We start from the raw sequence: 21,132 nt of genomic DNA on the forward strand, positions 1-21,132 counted from the left end.
GATGGCATATAAATTATACATCAATAAAAGAATTTTTAAACCCCCCTCGGGAACTTACGCAGGCCTGAGATGGGTCCAAAGAATTTCCGTTTTAACAGGCATCCCCTCTTCAGACACAGGTGAGCCAATGGGCACATTTGAAAAAAACACTGTAGATACAGCAAGGCCCACCCAGTAGTGACCCAGTCCCCGTCTCCACTAGCTGCTGGGCCTGAGCCTACAGGAAGAGCAAAGGATACTGGATGGAGCCACTAAGCAGTCGGTGGGCAGGCCTGGACTCCATCTCCACATTCCTCATGCCCTCCCTGTGTGACCTGCATCCGATTTGAGATAACTGGAGGCAAACCCTAAAAAGCATCGTGTATTAACATATAACCTTAAAAACTTAGAAATATTGTTGAAAACTCTACATCGCATAGCAGACTGATTTTAACTTTGATGCCAATACCTCATCCAGGTATTAGTCTGTTTTGATGGCAATCTGCCCAAGAATCCACTTTTAAAACTAACAGAGTGACTTAACAGCTCCAACAGTTTTTAAACAGCTCACAAATTTATTACCAAATATGGCTGGCTGACCAGGCTGCAGCCTGTGCTGCTGACAGTGGGCTCTGCCAGTCAGCTATTCTGAGTCTGTGAGGGCAGAGGGCATCGCTATAATAACTGCTGCCCTCCCCTGGTCTCTGCCGTGCCCTTCCCTTCTCAGAAGGCACACCTCTCGGAGGCGAGGCCTGGAGAAGCAAAGGGGGCTAGAGACGGGTGCTGTTTGTGTTTAGACCTCAGCCTCCCCTTCCTCCTGCACAAGGCCACCCGTCTTTCCCAGATGATGATGCCAGAAATATGCCGATGCAGTTCGATACAGCAATCCTAGGAGTTCAACCCAGCTATGAAAAAGGTATTTTTTGAACCCAAATCTTCACCTGGTAATTTTCCGGCTTGTGCATTCCCACCGAGATCAGCTTACAGGTGAATGCATGAGAAAGGATTTTTGTATTAGGTTCTCAGTGCAAACCGTGAAGCTCTTGGTACTGTTTTGTACAAAGAATGGGGTAAAATCCTCAGCTTGACATTTCCTGGTAGCTGGCTTTTCAAGTTTTAGGAAAAGATGCACAGACCACAAATGAATCTTCTAAACTGTATTTGAAGCTGACAAAATCTTCCCAGAGACAAGGCCCCGGGCACAGAGTCTGTCCCCACCATAGTTTTACATTAATCGTACAGAACAAAATCAGCGACAAGTGATCTTTGGCACTAGAATGGGTAATCCCTTAGCTGTTGATACAATATCCAAACTGCACACCACATGACATTAGATTGCTGGTTAGGAGTCCTACCTAGCCATACCTAACACTTAGTGCCTGAGGTAGAGACTTTTTTTTTTTTAAAGAAAACATAATTGAATGCAATAAAAAAAATTTCCCCCCATTTTGGAAGCATGTAACTAAATGTCTTCTGCTGATTCAACAAGCCAACCCTCCAGTACAGAACTCTTCTGTTATTGCTGAAGAGATTTTGCACAGGAGGAAGACTTTCCTTTATTTGGACTCCTGGGGTTTGGAATACTATGGATTGCTTCTTTTAAAATGTTTATTAATGTGGAATGTGCATAAACCAAACTCACTTAACATCATTATTAAAAATGCAGCTACAGCAGAGACAACCAACCTTTTAAATTCTCCATGCTGTGTGGCCAGAATGAAAGCCAAGCATGCAATTCAACCCAATGATTCTAACATTTGATGGTGACTGTGAATTATTACAGATTATGACATTTAGATGAGTTAAAACTTTAATTCCAAACTCTGTACTGTGTAGGTGCAGGGGCTTTATCTTCAGGTGGTGAGACTGTCCATGAAATTACATGATTTTATAAAGATAATCTAATACCTGAAATCTTCCAATCAAAATGACCAGTCATTGTGTATTTTTTTGAGTTCAGGTACTTCTCTTCATAGCCAGAAAAAGACTTTTCATTAATAAAAAGGCATTTACTTTCTTTTTCCTTCATTTTTCTCTCTTTAAAAAGGCAATTCTTAATGCAGGTGCAAGTACACACACTTGCCTTTTACCAAAAGTTGACTAGCCAAAAATTTATCATAAACTATAGATGTTATTTTTAGAAGCGAACTGTCTCTTAAATGAGACAGAAAGCATAGAATACAGACATTTAGAAGCTCAACGGGTAAAGCATAGGTATGACTAATAGGAGTAACATTTAAGTCCATTCTTGGTATAACTGCTTAGGGCAAGCGTTTTAAACAATCACTGATTCCCATGATAAAACGCTGAGGGAGATTCTACTATCATTGCATGGTTCTTTCAATCATATTTTTAAGCTGAGATCTCAGATAAATAACCAAAAATAAGAGTTGGTGTCTTAATACTGTTTGCCAGAGACTCTAACTACCTCATGGTATTTCTAAGCAGTATAAGCCCCTAAAACTAAGAAATATAAAACAATCTGCCAACTTTATACCACGAAGAAATGACAGGGCAGGTTTCTGGAGGCTTCTGTTCTCTGCAAAGATATATCTAGAGCTTCTAAAAGACACTGGTATGAGGGAGTCCTGACCTACGAGAAGCACCTTACATGGCAAAGCTTATTGTCTCGAAAGTAATTCTACAGAGATTAGTCAAGGAAAATCACCAGGAAAAAAAAAAAAAAAAGCCACAAAATGAACAATTAACATTTCTTTAGGGAAAATGTTACCCGATTCTTCCCTTAAATATGAACTAAGGAGAAGGCCTGTTCATTTTACAAACCTAAATAATAGATTTTAACAAAGATGAGTAAGGGACATATCATATCGGTGTCAAGTATGCGAGAGACAACGCACTCAACTCCTGTTTAGAGAAGAGCATGTCTTATATGGCAAGTCAAAGGATTATGAACTTAACAGAAAAAAAAAAAAAAAACAAAAAACCTTGGTGACATGCTTTTTATACAAATAGCTTACAAGTTCCAGAGACGATCAGAATAAAATTTTTGTAGATTTAAAGTTGACCCAGATAATGGGTTACTAAGCTAGACATGGATGGTCCCATTTCCTTCATGCAGGTCCCTAACATGTCACTAGGGGAAATGGCTTTGGCATTTGAACTCATGCTCAAAGGCTGAAAGAAATGTACCAAGAAAGCAGTCAGTTGGGAAATTCATGTCGTTATGAAAATTTAGTGAGAACAAAAATAGATTTTTTAAAAAGCATGTGCACATGGGAAGTGACTGAGAATATCTGTCCATATACTTTAAGAAGTTGAAGAAATTCAGACACAAAAGACAACACTGTCATGAGAACAAGTCGAGTAAACACCAGGGGCACTGTATGGAGAAACTAAGTGATGCCTCCTGGTGCCAGACGCCTTATCCTGGCCCGTCTCTGGACTCCTTTCCATCACTCTCAATCCAACCTGCCCGCGGGCGGAGCCGCTCTGCTCTCCTCCAGGTTTTGACTAGACAGACATGAGCAGGCATGTATTTTCTGTCCTTCAGCTAAATATGCTGGAAGCTCCAATGACATAAGAATTAATCGATGGTTCTTTATGCTGGCTAAGCTGAGGTTTTCAAAATCTTGCCTATTTCTTAAGACTAATTGCACGACTTTTCTTAATGAACATTTGGCTTGGAGGAAAATGTGGATGTCTATGAGCTTTCCAGGACACGCACACACGTGCGTACCATTTCTGGAATTTCCTCTCAGTTTCACCTGAGTTTACTTTTTTGCTTAAGATGTTCAGAGATCCTGAGAAGCTTCTCTAGGCTGAACTTTATAGATTAAAAACAAGCAAAGTAAAGGTAAATGCATGGCTTGAGGATAAGCTTATATTTTCTACTGAGTTTCTTTTTTTGGTGGGGAAGAGGGAGAAATGCAGTGACAAAAAACGAGAAGAAAAACAGAAGAGAAAAACCTCACAAAGGCTGTTGTTAAGACGTCTCCTAAATAACGAAGAACCAGCATTTTAAAATTAAGACATAAAAAAACAGTATCTTTAGAATTTCAAAGTGAGAGGTGGCTTCTAACAGCTTTTAGAAAAGAGTGAGACATTCAAAAGGAAACACTCCCTAGCGGGTAAAAGGAACCTTCTTTAAATCTTTACCAAGCTCTTACTCAGAAGCTCACACACTAGAAGACAAACACCGTGAACATGGCAGGAGAGGAAAGTGCTCCAATGTAAGGTTGAAGATGGCAATAAAATACTGTAAGTTACGAGTGTGAAGTCAACACTGATGCTTGTCATTGATAAATAGATATGCCTTTAGGGAATAAATACGGATATCCTCTCCAGGTCTATTTACAGACAGAATCCCAGGTCTGACTGGCCTTCCAGGAAGAAACCTACATTGGCAGAAATAGGAAAATTATATAAGTTCCAGGTAAATTATTAAAAATAAGGAATTTGTATTTAAGTCTTCTGCCATATGCAGTACAAGCAGCTGTGAGTATTCTTAGCCACAAGGGAATATTTGTATTTTTAATGTTAACATGTAAAGAAAATATCTACCACTGGCTTCTTAAGAAACCAGAGAGAGGCAGGTTTCTGGATAGAGATTTAAGGCAAATCAAACGGGTGTACAACTAAGCACTCTATTAGGGCTCCTTTTCCAGGCGTGGCTTTGGGATGGGATGGAGGAACTTTAGTATCAGCTCCTCAGGGTCTCCACACCACCACCAGGTTGGGGACACCTTTTGTGAATCAATCTTTTTCTTGAAAGAACTTAAATTATATGCACACCATCATCAGAGCATCTACTGACAACGCTTGCTATTAAAGGAATTCTGCATTGAGTCGTTTATCTCCTTTGAGAATATAAATAGGTTTTCAAAGACTGAATACAAGTCTTGGCACATGAATGAGATTCAAAGATTTCTCAAGTAGAGAAGATCTCAACCTCCTTCTGATGTGGACTTTCTTTCCAAGACTGAAAAGCGATTCCTCCTTTGTCTTCTTACGTATCTGAAATCTTCCCTGCAACATGAGAGGCACTTCTGTTAAGTGTAGCATCTAAAAAACTTTAAACCCAGGCTGGAATTTGCTGAACACAGTAATAACACTAGCCTAATAGGCAATCCCTATAAGGATTTTTTCCCCCTTTAATATAAAAGTATAACTACAGTGGTCCAATGTACAAATACAAAAAAAAAAGTCTCATACTAAAAAAAAAAGTACCATAATACTGTACATACAAAAACTATTCAACAAGAATGATTTAAATATATCTGCTCTTTGCCAGATGTGGAAGGTACAGATGTAAAGTTCTGTGACTGCATTATTGCTGGAACGTGTGCCCAGGGACACTGTGTTTTCCTCTCTTCCCTGTCCCGGGCCCGCCTGCATAGTCCCCTGAGCTTGGGTCATGAGCCAACAGCATCCCTGAAGATAACCAGAGCCAAATGTTTACTCAATGGAAGTCATTACTCAGTGAGCTGCTGCTTACCATGAACTATGAAAAGCACAAGTTTTAAGCCCAGCCAAGATTAAATCCAGACGGAGGTCTTCCCGTCCCCTGATTTGCTACTAGCACTGCTTTTGTTGGACCCAGCTTTGGACCCCACTTTGGCTTTTTTTTCCCGGGGACCGTGGGGGTTGTTTTGGTGACTGTAGGCCTGGATTGCTAAATCCAAGCGTTCCTGAGCCATTCTGATCTCCCGCTGCAGAGTCTCCAGGTCGGCTGGGAGGGTCTCCTCATGGCTGCCGTACTGCTGCTCCTGGGCTATGTTGGCCTTGTTTTGTTTGTAGGCGATCTTAGCGTTGGACAGTTCAGTGTACTGGATTTGATCTGGTTTTACGGCGATGTTATAGCCAGGGGGAGCAGATGGTGTATTCCAAGTGAAAGGATAATTATAAGCACCCGGATCTTCAAGTTCCCTCCTTTTACTGTTTAGTGAGTCTCGAATGGTTCCAAATCCCAAATGAAGCATCTCCCAAATGTTAAGCAATAGGCAAAGACACGTAACACCATACATTATCAGAAGGAAAATGGTCTTTTCAGTGGGTCTAGAAATAAAGCAGTCTATCTTATGAGGGCAGGGAAGTCTGCTGCACACATAAAATGGGTGGACTTGGAAGCCATACAGAAAATACTGCCCTATCAGGAAACCCACCTCAAACACGGTCCTTGCCAGCAACTGCAGCACATAGATTTTCATGAGCCCATCTTCCCGAATCCGCTGTCGGCCATCATGCTTGGGTTTAGGGTGGCTCTGCTCTTTATTTTCCTTCTCACTTTCTAATTCCATTTCTGGATACATCATGGGATCTTCCTCATGGTCCTCTTCCGTTTCTTCTAGAGCCCGGTGCTGCTTCCAACGCATCGCATACGGCTTGCTCCGAGCTGCCTTCTTGTCTGTTTCACCATGCTCCATTTTGGCGATCTTATGAATGGCGTAGCCCAAGTACATCACTGAGGGGGTTGCCACCAGGATGATCTGGAACACCCAGAAGCGCACATGGGAGAGAGGTGCAAAGGCATCATAGCAGACATTCTCGCAGCCTGGCTGCTCTGTGTTGCACACGAATTTGCTCTGCTCGTCGTAATAGATGGACTCTCCTCCTACAGCTGTGAGGACAATCCGGAAGACAATCAGCACAGTAAGCCAGATCTTTCCCACAAATGTGGAGTGGTTGTGGATCTCTTCTAGCAGGCGAGTCAGGAAACTCCAACTCATGGTGACTGAACTGGTTTGTCCTAATAAAAACAGAAAAATGCCAAAGGAAAATCAAATACTAACGTCTGAATAATTTTTTATTAACAATATCTTTAGGAACTGCTTCTCTGGATAACTGAAATCTAACTTCAAGGCTCATACTAAAATGAGCACTCAAGCAAGAAGCATCTGACTTTCTACTACACTCAAGGAGTCTGAGCACTTGGTTGGGCCTACAAGGTCCTAGAAGTCTGTTTTGCTTTCATGTCTTCCCTAGTTTAAAAGATAATATTGTAGCTAGCACCTAGATACATTTCTCAGACACAGTATACTAGATTCTTTAAATATACTGCTAGCTCAGGACACAAGAATTTTGTGAGACAAAAGAAAGCAGCGGCCGTTTGGTCCACTGAAAGCCACATGACCACTGAACACACCAGGAGTGCTGAGGCTGAAGGAGGCAGCTCATCAGGACACTCAGACTTTGGATTCAGTGACAGAGTGTTAAAAAGAATGAAGGAAATGGTACAGCTGCAAATAACTGACAATAAAGAACTAAAACAAGACACCAAAGGAACTAGTGTTGCAACAGGAACTTTGCTGCTGCTTTGTGGCAGGAACTGATGAGGGTGAGGGACAAAGCAGTCGTGGAACAGGTTTGCAAGACAGGACTCTGCTGCTTGAGCAGAAGTTCTTGTGTCATTTATTGAAATCATACAGGATAGTAAAAGCGGATCATGTGACAAAGGCATGAGGAATAAAGTCTGGATGGAGGGTCGGATAAGAATGGGGGACAAAGTTTTACAAGGGAGAGGGAAGGGGACATCGTGACCATGCGTCGAGATATTTGCATCAGCAAAGTATGATGTTATCACAGAGAGAGTTATCCTGACACCGCCATGGAGATAGTCACATAACCAGGTCAACCGCGGCCTAGGTGTCCCTGGGCCTGCCTTGCCATACGAGCTCTACTCCGTAGGTAAGCAAGGACTGCTCTGCTGTGATCTGTAGATAGCATAGGTCACAGTTACCCATGAGTGGCCACTTCATAGGAACCCACAAACTAGGAAGACACACCCTAACTAGGCTGCAAAGCATAGCAGAATCCTCTAGGGTTCTGTGTTATGTTCCCATATTTTGTTTATGGTCGATGTTAATTAAATTGAGTTGTGATCACATTAACTTAATAGGCAAATCCATTTTAAAAAGCATTTTGAAGGATAGCTTTATTCTGAGTTGCTTAGAATCTATGTTCAGAATCCTGGTAAATACCAAAATGAGATAATACATGTAAAAAATCACTAATATACACACAACTCCTAAGCGCCCTGGCAGAAAGCACACTATCTTTCCTCCTCCTCCTCTTCTACCACTTTACTCCCGCAGATGATAGGTGATTATTAGCACCATCAAGGAAGTTCAATTAAATATATTTTACCTGTTATCCAGAACTTCTGTTATCCAAAATTTTCTTAGTGAATGTATGTTTTGCTTGTGACTTTTCCAGATTCCCTCTAGAAGGGATAAGAAAAGAGAAGGTCATTAAGTTTCCTCCCACAGAAAACAAAAATCACTAACATGCTATTTTCAGGAAGGAAGAGTTTTCTATGTGCTACAGAATTTAATTAGTAGATGGAAAAAGGCCTGAGTTTCAGAACCACTGCTCTCTCCTAATACAAGTGCTAGGATAAACTAGGTAACAGTGACCCAAAGATTCTGAAGTCATTGTAGTCTAAGACACTATGACAGGAAGACAAGCCATTTGTGAAAATCCAATGAAGATGAACTCTGGTACCTATAGGAAAAAGTCAAAGCAAAAAAAATCTCAGCAAATTTAAACCAGTCACCACAGGCCTAGTGAAGATCTTCACCCCGTGTGCTCTGTTCCCTGGAGCAGCCAATACCTCTCACTGAGACTTGAGCAGCCAACTTGGAGCAAGCTGTTCAGTGAAAACACCTAACAGCTGGCTCTCAGTCACTGGGACACCCGTATCCACAGGAGGTGATTTAGAGATTCAACTGCTCACAGAAAGGAAACACCTGTAACATCTTCATTGTGACTAAAAAAACCAAAAAAATCCAGGACAAATGATTGCTTATTATCAATTTCTGTCAACTGAGTAGCTACAGCAGAGTCATTCATGAGGTGTCAATTTTGTTCATTTATCTACATTTAATAAATAAAACAACCCTTGAGCGTTATGGGTTCAGAGTAAAAAGTTGGGTTAAGGCTTAGGAAAAAAAAAAAAAAAAAAAAAACCACTAAGGCATCTACATAACAAGCAAGTATCAAGATTTACACACAATATCTGACCACACCAAGATCTCACCATTGGGTTTCAAGTACAACCCCTGCTTCAGCCCTTAAGCCCAAAACAGCTCATACCACTGAACCCCCAAAGCTACAAAACCACAAAGCAAGTAAATAACACACAATCTTTGAACGGTGAATTAAGCCAGGTTTCCAACGTAGAACTCCATGATTCACATCCACAAGTTCAGACTCAGAATTTTGTCAAATGCCACATCGAAAACATTTCCTCTCCAAATTAGATTTGTTCCAATAAGCCAAAATCGTGAAAGTTCAATTATTAGTTAGAAAACTCGTTCTCCTCACCTCTATCCACAACCAAAGACAAATGGTATCTTTTTAACAGTTACTGCTATAAAATAATTTCTCAACAGTTCAGTACTTCATACAACAATCCAACTTTTTTTTTTTTTTGGGGGGGGAAAGAATTGGTGACAAGTCTGTCAAAATTTATGTCCAAGTTTTACAGCAGCAATTTAACACACGTTGTGTGCTGGTTAAGCGCTGGGCCTACAAAATGCTGAACCCTTACAGCCTGGTTTCCCAAGGGCATTTGTAAGAGTCTAGCACCCTAAACCCACACCTTTAGTATAAATGTGTTTAGAAACAACTCCAGCTGCCCATAAAATATTTTTACTGGAGAGTTGAGTAGGTGTTTTGTTTTGTTTTGTTTTTTTTAAAGATTTATTTATTTATGCATACAAGAGCTGGGGTACAGGCCAGAGATGCAGGGGGCGGGGAGGTGAGAGGATTCACCAGAGACAGAGTGAGGGAACAGGCAGAATGACTGAAATACACTGCTGAGGGGAGCAGTGGACGAGATAGGAGAGGTCTGCTGTGCACGCCATATGGGTTTCTCTCTGGCAGGCCGGGGATTGAACTTGTACTGCAGAGGCTGCAGATTGCTTTATAGTGTGGTGCCCAACCCCCTGTGCCACCAGGGAGGCCCCTCAAGTAGGTTTTTTGATATGCTTCTGTTTCTAAACCCTTTCCTTCCCTTCCAAGAAATAAGAAAATGACTTAGGAGGCCTCTGTCTCACTGTATTTCAGTCAGTCTGCCTGTTCTGTTCCCCACTCTGTCTCTGGTGAATCCCCTCACACCCCCGCCCCTCACATCTCTGGACTGTACCCTAGCTCTTGTATGCATAAATAAATATTAAAAAAAAAAAACAATAATGTATAATGAAACCAGGTCCTCAAATAACATTGTCTCATTCTTGGTCAGGATTCTTTTTTGTTTACCAGATGTTGTAAGGAAATGATACTGAATGAAGTGAACATATTCAAGGGCCTGCTGTATAAAAAAGAAGTCATTTAGTATTACTTGAATACAGGCTGTGGTAAGTTAAAGACAGATATAAGCCCTAAATCAACCACTAAAATAACAAAGCAATGTTATAGCTAATAAGTCAATAAACAATAAGAGGTAATATAGAATCATAAAAAAAGATAAGACAGAGAAAATAGAAAGATGATAGATTTAAACTCAACCATATCAATGACTGCATTAAATATAGAATCCAAACATTCTAATAGGCAGAGACTGTCCCATTTTGAGTAAAGTGACATTTAAAGTATAAAACCACAACTTATTTTTTTTTTTAAAAGATTTTGTTTATTTATTTATACAAGCACTGGGTACAGTCAGAAGCATGGGAGGGTGAGAGAATTCACCAGAGCCAGAGCGGGGAGCAGAACAGGCAGAAGGACCGAAGTACACTGCTGAGGGGAGCAGCGGGCGCAGGAGAGGTCTGCGCACCATGTGGGATCCTCGCCCAGCGGCCAGGGATTGAACCGGCGCTGCAGAGGCTGCGGGCAGCTTTGCAACCCAGCGCTCAACCGCTGCGCCACCAGGGGCGGCCCCACAACCTAATTTTTTTCACAGACACAGATAACATTTACAGAGATAGGCCATATTCTAGGTCATAATAAAAATTTCAATACATTTAAAATGATTCAAGTCAAAATATGTGCTTTGATCCCAATGGAATTTAGTAAGAAATCACTACAACTTGGGTGTCTTCCCCTTATTTTCTCTTATCATAAGTCAGACACACAAAAAGTCACATATTATATGATTCCACATGTGTAAGACATCCAAAACAGGCAAATCCACAGAGATAGAGATGAGTGGTTGGCATGGGCGGTGGGAAATGATACCTGACTATTAATGGGTGTGGGGTTTCTTTTTGGGATGATGAAAAAGCTCTGGGATTAGACCAGGGTGATGGCTACACTACCTTGTATATATACTAAAAACCACTGAACTGTATATATATATATTTTTTAATTTATACAAGAACCGGGGTACAGGCCAGATGCACAGGAGGGTGAGAGGATTCACCAGAGACAGAATGGGGAACAGAACAGGCAGACTGACTGCAATACACTGCTGAGGGGAGCAGCGGGTGAGACCAGAGAGGTCTGCCGTACCATGTGGTTATCTCTCCAGCCAGCTGGGATCGAGATGGCGCTGCAGAGGCTGCAGAAAGCATCACTGCACTGCACTCAATTGCCTGGGCCATCAGGGAGACCCTGTATTGTATACTTTTAAGGGTGAGTATTAAAGCATGTGAATTATCTGTCAATAATAAAACAACTAATTTGAGATACTATTCTTGTCTTATCACACTGGCAAAAATCCAAAAGTAGGGGAAGTTGGAGAAATTCTCACATGCTGTTGAAGGGAGTGGTGTAACCTCTGACAGCAATTTGGCAATATCTAACAAAATTACAAATGCAGCTACCCTTTGGCCCAATAATCTCACTTTTGGAAATAATCACTAGAAGCACTGTTTCTATAAACAATTCAAATGTCCACTGTCATGAGGCAGCTGGTTAAATGCACTCTGGTCTCTATATGACAGGACATTATGTGACGGTAAAAAGCAATGAAGGGGCCTCCCTGGTGGCACAATGGCTTAAGCACAGCACTATGAAGCTATCCACAGCCACTGCAGCAAGAGCTCGATCCCCAGCCAGGGAGGTGACCCACATGGCACAGCAGACCTCTCCCGTCTTGCCCACTGGCTCCCCTCAGCAGTGTATTTCAGTCAGTCTGCCTGTTCTGTTCCCCATTCTGTCTCTGGTGAATCCTCTCACATCCACCCCCCCACCCCAGTTCTTGTATGCATAAATAAATAAATCTTTTTTTAAAAAAAGGCAATGAAGATTACTCTCCTAATATAAAAAGACAGTCAAGATATTTAATAACTGAAAAAAGTAAGTATATGGTTATATAAGTAAGGTAGGTATTGCATATGCCTTTTATTTTTTTTATTTATTTTTAAAGATTTATTTTTATTTATTTATACAAGCACTGGGTACAGTCAGAAGCACAGGAGGGTGAGAGAATCCACCAGAGCCAGAGCAGGGAGCAGAACAGGCAGACTGATGAAATACACTGCTGAGGGGAGCAGCAGGCGGCAGGAGAGGTCTGCACGCCATGCGGGACCCTCCTCCAGTGGCCAGGGAGCAGCCGGGGTTTGAAGCGGTGCTGCAGAGGCTGCGGCAGCCTCGCAACCCAGCGCTCAACCGCTGCGCCACCGGGGAGGCCCGCATATGCCTTTTAAATAAGAGGAAATAATATACCTTTTTAACTTATATTTATATAAAGAAACACAGGCACATCAAAAAATAATATAAGGGCCTCCCTGGTGGCGCAGTGGTTGAGCGCTGGGTTGCGAGGCTGCCCGCAGCCTCTGCAGCGCCGGTTCCATCCCCGGCTGCTCCCTGGCCACCGGAGGAGGGTCCCACATGGCACCTGCTGCTCCCCTCAGCAGTGTACCTTGGTCCTTCTGCCTGCTCTGCTCCCCACTCTGGCTCTGGTGAATTCTCTCACCCTCCCGCGCTTCTGACTGTACCCAGTGCTTGTATAAATAAATAAATAAACCTCTAATAAATAAATAAATAAATAAATAAATAAATCTTTAAAAAAAAAAAATATGTTAGAGAGGAGACTAAGAAGGATGGGGTAGGATCCAGACTTTTGATTATGTATATTTTATATTGTTTTGTTCTTCAAACTAAATGAATATTTGCATTTTTAAAGAGAACACTGAAAAGGTACTCAAAGTCCTATAGATTAAAGTTGAAGAATAAAAATAATTTTTCAATAAATTTCAAAGGTGACAAAACTTATTTTTTAAAAATTGTTTCATAAAAAGTATTCATCTTGTTTTACTTAAAACTTAAGAACATATTTACATTTGACATCAATTTACACCATACATTTTCACATATGCATTTGTTTCCTCCATTGAACCCACTTTCTCTGGACACTAGCATGGTTTGCTGCCTCCCTTCTCTTGTGTTTCTTTTCAGATGTGGCCTTCCCAAGCTTCTATAACATCTCTCCTCTCTATAGCTAACCCTAACTTTTTCTTTCAAGCATTTAACACGACCTGACAGATCTTCAATTTGTTAATTTGTTCACTGTGAGAGAATTTAAGCACGGATTCTGAACTTGTCTCCCTGGCATGTAGAATGAGCACTCTCAGTAGGTGCTCAGCGACTATTCAATGAGTGATTTAACAAATTTTAATCTTCGCTCATTTTTCTTCCTTCACTTGAAGATGTCCTTTCACAATTTCCTGTTTTTTTATCCTTTTAAGTTCTAGATCAAAGGTCATTTCAATTCTTTTCAAGTAATCTCCCTCCACCCCCGCCCCAGAAAGCCCATAATTATTTCTTATTCCACTAATATCAGAACTTACTCTATTAAATCAAGATTAGGTACTGGTTTCTTTTGCTGGAATATGAATTCCTTAAGGGTAAAGTCCATGTTTTAAAAAATTCTCTGAGCTCCTAGTACCAAGTATGATGCCCAGGGCATAAAAGCACTCAATGAATGTGTCTGTACTAAAACAAAGATCTGAATGAATTTGTAGGAAGTAGAAACATAAAAGCCGTTTAGTAATACAACCATATTTTAAGACAAAAATATAATGAATGGTATAAAATAAAAATATTCAGAGAAGGGAAAGCATAAGCTGTCAATTATATCTCAATAAAGCTGGGGGGGGGGAAGCATAAGCTTACTGCAGAAGGCAAGTGGGTCTCTGAAGGGTGGGTATGGTTTCACCAGGCAGAGCTGGGGTGAGAAGCAGAGGCAAGGCAGATGGAGAAAATGATGTGAGTGAAAAGTTTCACAAGAAGGTTCTTAGACTGGAACATGGTAGAGGATGTTTGGGAAGTAGTTGTAGAGAAGGCTGAACAGACAAGTCAAAGACCAGTTTGCAGAGGGCTTTAGCACACCATGGAACCTGAAATTAAAGCACGTAAGTAATAATGAGTAAATGTTTCTCAAATGTGGTCCATAAACTACCTTCACAATTATCCACCGTGTACACTGATAGTGCCGATCTCCAATTTCTACTTACCCAACCCCAGGCGTACTCAATCTAGCCAATCTTTTTTTTTTTAAAAAATAGAGGCATGTTTTTATTTATTTATTTGTTTGTTTTGTTTATACAAGCACTGGGTACAGTCAGAAGCGCGGGAGAACCAGAGCCAGAGCGGGGAGCAGAGCAGGCAGAAGGACCGAAGTACACTGCTGAGGGGAGCAGCGGGCGGCAGGAGAGGTCTGCGCGCCATGCGGGACCCTCCTCTGGTGGCTGGGGAGCAGCTGGGGATTGAACCAGCGCTGCAGAGGCCGCGGGCAGCTTCGCAACCCAGCGCTCAACCGCTGCGCCACCGGGGAGGCCCTAGCCAACCTTTTATGGTTAGACATTTAAGTTGTTTCTAAAGGTTTGTCTTAACACTTGTAACTTTGTGCACATCTCTGATTACAAATTTGGGGTAAGTGTCTAAAAGAATTGCTGAGTCAACAGTTGTGTGGGCAGCTCTGGTCCCCAGGCTGCCTCCATCTACGCAGATGTCTCTTTTAACAAACCTTTCTCTTTTGAAGCAGCAGCAGCAGCAGCAGCTCTGCCCACCTGTGTCTATGAAGGTGCCTCTGTTTTCCTTTCCCTTTTCCCCAATAAACCCATTCTTTTAAAATGAAAAAACAACAATACTTTTGTGAAGTGTGTGTGTGTGGTGTGTGTGTTTGTGTTAGTTAATAAGATAAGATCTACTTTTTGTTCCACATTCCTCCAAAACTTCTCAAACTTTTGATATGTATTAAAAATTCACTCCTTAAAAGAGCTGGAATCTATTTTTATTTCCACTATCAGTGTATGAGAAAGCCCACCAATTATTTTATTTTATTTATTTTTTTTTTTTAGAGGCATGTTTTATTTATTTATTTGTTTGCTTGTTTGTTTATACATGCACTGGGTACAGTCAGAAGCACGGGAGGGTGAGAGAATTCACCAGAGTCAGAGCGGGGAGCAGAGCAGGCAGAAGGACCGAAGTACACTGCTGAGGGGAGCAGCGGGCGGCAGGAGAGGTCTGCGCGCCATGTGGGACCCTCCTCCAGTGGCCGGGGAGCAGCCGGGGATCGAACCGGCGCTGCAGAGGCTGCGGGCAGCTTCGCAACCCAGCGCTCAACTGCTGCGCCACCGGGGAGGCCCTCCACCAATTATTTTAACATACTTTAGAGAGACAAGAATTGCATCAGAGTTCAAACTATATGAACTTCTACACTATGACTAAAAACCACAATGAGATACCACTCCACACCCATCTAGATAACTATTATTAAAAAAGAAACTGTATACTGCTGACGAGAATATAAAATGTAGTCAGTACAGACAACAGTATGGTTATAAACTCCTCAAAATGTTAAATAACAGAATTACCACGTTACCCAGCAATTCTATGTCTGGACATATATCTAAGAAATGAAAGCAAGGCCATACCTACATTCATCACAGCATCATTCACAGCAGCCAAAGGTGAAAGCAACCCAAGTACCCACTGACAGATGAATAAACTAAATATGGTGAACGCACGTCTTATTCAGCCTTAAAAGGAAGGGAATTCTGACACTGTAACAACATGGATGTACCTTGACAGCATCAAGCTAAGTGAGAGCTGTCAGTCACAAAAGGACAAATATGACTGCACCGATGTGAGTCAAATTCACAGAGACAGAAAGTGGTACGGTGACTGCAGGAATTGGGGAAAATGGAGTTTGAGTGTTAAATGGGTGTGTTGGTGTTTAATAGTTTTAACTGGGAAAATAAAGTAATGGAGATGGATGGTGACAGATGGTTGCAAAATATGTAAATGTACTTACTGGCGCAGAATGTGTACACTTAAAAATGGTTAAAATGTAAGTTTTGTTATGTATATTTTATTGCAATAATAAAGTAAAAAAAAATTAGGTTAAAATTCTTTCATGCAATTAGTATCCACCTACCATGAAGAAGCTTGCAATCTAAGTTTACACAAAATTCATGAACACTTTTAAAAAACTTATTCAAGAGGTATTTAACATAATTATCTACATTATGCAGCAGAGGACTAGAGGAAGATAAACTGGAATCATCTGTTAAAGTTTAAACATATTTATAGTATAGTGACTCTACAGGGAAATGTTTTACTTAACAGTTTATGATTCATTTTTTCCATGACAATCTCTTTACTATTATGTTGGCCACAAAACACTATTAATCCAAAAATATTGCTTTTATATATAACTGTGGAAAAGTTTCCCTAATAGACTTTTATAAAAAAGTCCCCAAGAGTTTCAGATCAACAACTGAAAAAAAAACACTGTAACTTGTCCCTTGTCAAATTTTAATGCTTACTAAACTGTAAAAACCAGGAAATTAAATATTTTAAAAATAAGCAGTGCTGCTCTAAATGCTCTGCAAACGTAACAACCAAGTCCAAATGGATCAGAGCCAATTTTTAATCTCCTAATTAAAAAAAACAAAACCCACAAATAGATCATATTTTAAAATCCTTATTTCTTTTCTAAACAAAAACAAATTAATATGCTAGAAAAAGGATTCATAATCTTGAATTCTGTGAAATGGAAACAGCAAGTACTAAACTAGAACCAAGAGATTCTAAAAGGCACTTCAGGAACAAGTATTTCTATTTTTTTATTTGTAAAATAAGTGGAAAACATCAGATTAGATTCTAAAGTCTCTCTTATTAACATTTAACGAAAATCACCTCAGGCAGAGTAATAGTCATAAAACGAAGAAATTATGTACAACCTAGGGACAGGAAAGAGCAAAGTAACGGTAGTGAAATTAAACAATCACAAGACGCCAAGTTTTTGAACAGGCATTTCCCAAGCGGTCATCCCAGAAATTTTGTGGTTGGACTAACTTAAAATATTTCAACACTGACTCACCATAATTTTCTTAACTATCTAGGCATCTCAGCTCATGAGCTAAGAAATCCACTAAGAATCGTGCTAGTGACTCACACTTCTGAATAAGAGTGCTTTATGCACAGAGACAAGGAATCAATTAAAGCGTTTACAATGAAGTTTTGTTTAACTGGAACGTTTTAAGTGGAAGTTTATTCTGCATGAGTGATAATAGATGTTTAATAACTAGCTAGTGACAATTCCTAAGCAAGAGCATTATGGCAGCTAACTAGCAAACAGTAATCTATGTATTACCGACATGAAAACAACTTGTATTTCAAAAGAGCTCTTGGCTATGGAAAATATTTAAGAAACATAAAATATAATTTGTTGTGAATCAAATTATAAAACCTTATGGAGAGACCATAGCTTGAAATCTTGGCTCTAGCAAACCAACAAGAAAACAAAACACACCATTGTGGGTTGAAGTGTCAATCTGTGCTGGCAAAAAGCCATTCAATCTGAATGTAAGAACCTTCAGGAACCAGCTGGAGAAGTGCAGGGAACCTGGGATAATACATTCATTCACAGTGCATTCTAAGTGCTACTGTCTTCATGTAAAGACAGACAGTCTTGGCATACTTGTCCAAGCTTAAGTCTAATCAAGAGCCTGAAGAACAGTCAATCTAGAAAAATTAACATGTCTAAGATAAAATAAAAATAAAAGTGTGATATTTCCAAAATGACTAGTTTCACAACACAAAACACTCATACACTATAGCGAGGTTGGTATGGAAGGCATTATTTATCAGGAACTTTATAATGTCTATGTCCTTTGTCAGTAATTCCACATCTTTGTAATTTATCCTACTGTATATAAATGCCCAATGAAAGAATTTTACATCTTTTATGCTAGTACCTCTGTGATGAGACATTGTACAACTATAACAAACCTTATTTTATTATTATTTTTTTTAATTTTCTAGAGGCATGTCTTATTTATTTATCTGTTTGTTTGTTTGGTTGTTTGGTTTATACATGCACTGGGTACAGTCAGAAGCCGGGAGGGTGAGAGAATTCACCAGAGCCAGAGCAGGGCAGGCAGAAGGACCGAAGTACACTGCTGAGGGGAGCAGCGGGCAGCAGGAGAGGTCTGCGCGCCATGTGGGACCCTCCTTCGGTGGCCGGGGAGCAGCCGGGGATCGAACCGGCGCCGCAGAGGCCGCGGGCAGCTTCGCAACCCAGCGCTCAACCGCTGCGCCACCTGGGAGGCCCAACAAACCTTATTTTAGAGTAGACATACACAATTCAAACACTTAGAATTATATAGACAAAAAGTAGACCAGTGCTTACCTAGGTCTGAGAGAAGGGGGCAGGGGAACAGACAGTGACGGGGGATAGAGTGATTGCTCTTAGGTGTGGGGTTTCTTTTGGGGGAAATGAAAACATTCTAAAATCAGACTGTGGTGATAGTTACACAAGCCTGTGAATACAGAAATTAACTGTATACTTTAAATAGGTGGATTGTATGGTATATGAATTATCTCAAAGTTGTTTAAGATAGTCTTTAAATGTATAGATACCAGTGAAGTGATGCAAGTAACTGACAGAGGCCTGAAAGGGGAGAGGGACACGGAAGGCTAATTATTAGCTACAGCTGTGGGAGTTACCAAACTGTCTTATCTTTCAAAAGAATGCTTAAACTTGGATTTTTATGTGAGATCTGATTTTTTTCCTTGTAAAATTTTTATTGAAGTACAAAACTATTTATTGAAAGACAGAAAGGGACAAATAAGTACATAGCTCAATTTTCACAAACCGAACACATCCATATAACGAACACCAGAGTCAAGAACAAAACCAGGGGCCGCGCTGGTAGCCTAGGGGGTCGAGTCTCAGCGTTATCACTGCCTGGACCTGAGTTCAATCCCCAGCCAGGGAGCCAACCTACATGGCAAGCAGACCTCTCCTGTCTCACCTGCTTCTCCCCTTAGCAGTGTATTTCAGTAGTTCCTTTCCCCACTATGTCTCGGTAAATCCTCTCACCCCCCACCATATCTCTGGTATGCACCCCAGTTCTACACAAAATTAAAACAAAACAAAACAAACAAAAAAAAACAAAAAAACAGTACCCAGAGCCAAATCATGCCCCTTCTTACTCAAGAGAAGCAGCCATCCTCACCTCTAACCCAGGCCCAGCGTGAGCACTACTAATACTCGGAAAGATTCTTTGTCGGGAGAGACTGTCCTGTGCATTGTGGCAGTATGATTTGAAGCATATTGGCCTCTTCCAGTCGTGACAACCAAAGATGTCTTCAAACATTGCCAAATGCTTCTTAGGGAACAATGCTATACTCCATTGAGGACCTGTCCATGAATTTTACATAAATGGAATCATACAGAACAGACTCTCTTGCATGGAAATCATAAGAATATGCTTATTTGTGTCTGACTTCTTTCGTCCAGCATCTGTTGGGAGTCACCAATCTTGTTGTATTCAGCCCTCGTCTGCTCAGATTCTTTATTTACTATATTGCCATTGTGTGAATATATCACAATTTATCCGTTCTACTGTTGATGGGCATTTGAGCAGATTCCAATTTGGAGCCATTATGAATAATGCTGCTATGACCATTCTACAAATGTCTTATTTCTGCTGAACATCTAGACGCAAAATAGGTAGTCAGAGGGTATGTATGTATCAGCTTTAGAGATTAGAGAACTTTTCCAAAGAGGATTTTACAATTAATACGCCTATCTCCTTTTTTTTAATGTTGGGAATTAACAGAAAAAACATTTAAATATTGACTGAATGAAGTATGCCAATTTTGTGACTGTTTAAAAGAACATTATGCGGGAAAATGCTCATAAGTAGTAAAGAGACAAAAACAAACAAATAACGAAAAACCTCCAACAACATAATATGCCTGAGTGGAAACAGAGTAACAGTGGCCTATGGGAGGATTTCTCTTCTATTTGCTTTCCAGTATTTTTACAATAAACATGTAATAATGGAGCTGGCAAAGCTTTACTATGAAACAAAAGTTAAATTTAAAAAGTAGGTTGGGCACCAATTTCAAAATACTTACAAACCACTCATAAAGACCTAATAAAGCAATGGATATGTTACAGAAAAGCATCACTGTCTCATAGAACCCTTGGTATAGTTGCTACCCTCTTCGCATAAAAGGCCCAAGGCAGTACTTATGTAAAATTTCACTCCAGAGTAAAATAGTATAGGATGGTGGGTCTAGAGGATAATTTTTAATTTCTAAGGTTATACCAAAATATAGTAGTACTCTGACATAATGTCTTATATAGCAGTTTAATATAATGTTGCTCTTCCCATTCCTTTAGAGACTCACTATAAAATGGTCCAGAACAACACAGAAAATTACCACACCAATACACTCTTGAAATACATAGTTATTGTCGTTGCGATCTGCTGCTTATTTCTAACATTGAGTATTTGGAAGGAATTACCTTTGATTGGGAAGTTGATTATTAAAAACTTACCAGTTTTACCATCAAAAACTTACCAGTCTCCACTGAGTGAGTTCTATTAAATATTTACTTGATATGTGAAATGTTACAAAACTCATTTCCTGTACTAATCACTCTACTTCATTTTCTCTCCTTCATATCAAGGATTCTTCTATTGGAATAAGACTATGTCCATGAGGGCCTCCCCTGGTGGCACAGGCGGTTGAGCGCCACGCCGTGAAGCTGTCCGCAGCCTTTGCAGCATTGGTTTGATCCCCCGGCCGGCCAGCGAGGGTCCCACATGGCGCGGCAGACCTCTCCTGTCTGGCATGTTCCTCCCCTCAGCAGTGTTTCGTCAGTCTGCCTGTTCTGTTCCCCGCTCTGTCTCTGGTGAATCCTCTCGCCCTCCCGCGAATCTGGCTTGTATAAATAAATAAATAAATAAATAAAATCTTTAAAAAAAAAAAGACTATGTCCATGAG

General features: G+C 40.5%; 1 protein-coding gene across 4 annotated transcripts in view; it reads right to left on the reverse strand.

Moving 5' to 3' along the window:
* Window positions 1–487: 487 nt before the first annotated feature.
* The window catches only part of GJC1 (gap junction protein gamma 1), a 31,371-nt gene continuing 10,726 nt past the window's right edge, over window positions 488–21,132 (reverse strand). For 3 of the 4 annotated variants that reach the window (XM_037492135.2, XM_037492134.2, XM_037492136.2), the window contains exons 2-3: window positions 8,083–8,158; window positions 488–6,685 (exon numbers count right to left, since the gene is read on the reverse strand). In XM_037492135.2, coding sequence (XP_037348032.1) covers window positions 5,475–6,665 — 1,191 coding nt within the window. In that variant the 5' untranslated portion in view covers window positions 6,666–6,685; window positions 8,083–8,158 and the 3' untranslated portion in view covers window positions 488–5,474. Of the gene's footprint in view, window positions 6,686–8,082; window positions 8,159–13,995; window positions 14,334–21,132 lie in introns of those variants that run through there. The other variant, XM_054689514.1, reaches the window with a different exon arrangement.

Source organism: Talpa occidentalis, unplaced genomic scaffold, assembly GCF_014898055.3.
Source record: "Talpa occidentalis isolate TD23 unplaced genomic scaffold, MPIMG_talOcc4v2.1 talOcc4.7, whole genome shotgun sequence".
Lineage (NCBI taxonomy): Eukaryota > Metazoa > Chordata > Mammalia > Eulipotyphla > Talpidae > Talpa > Talpa occidentalis.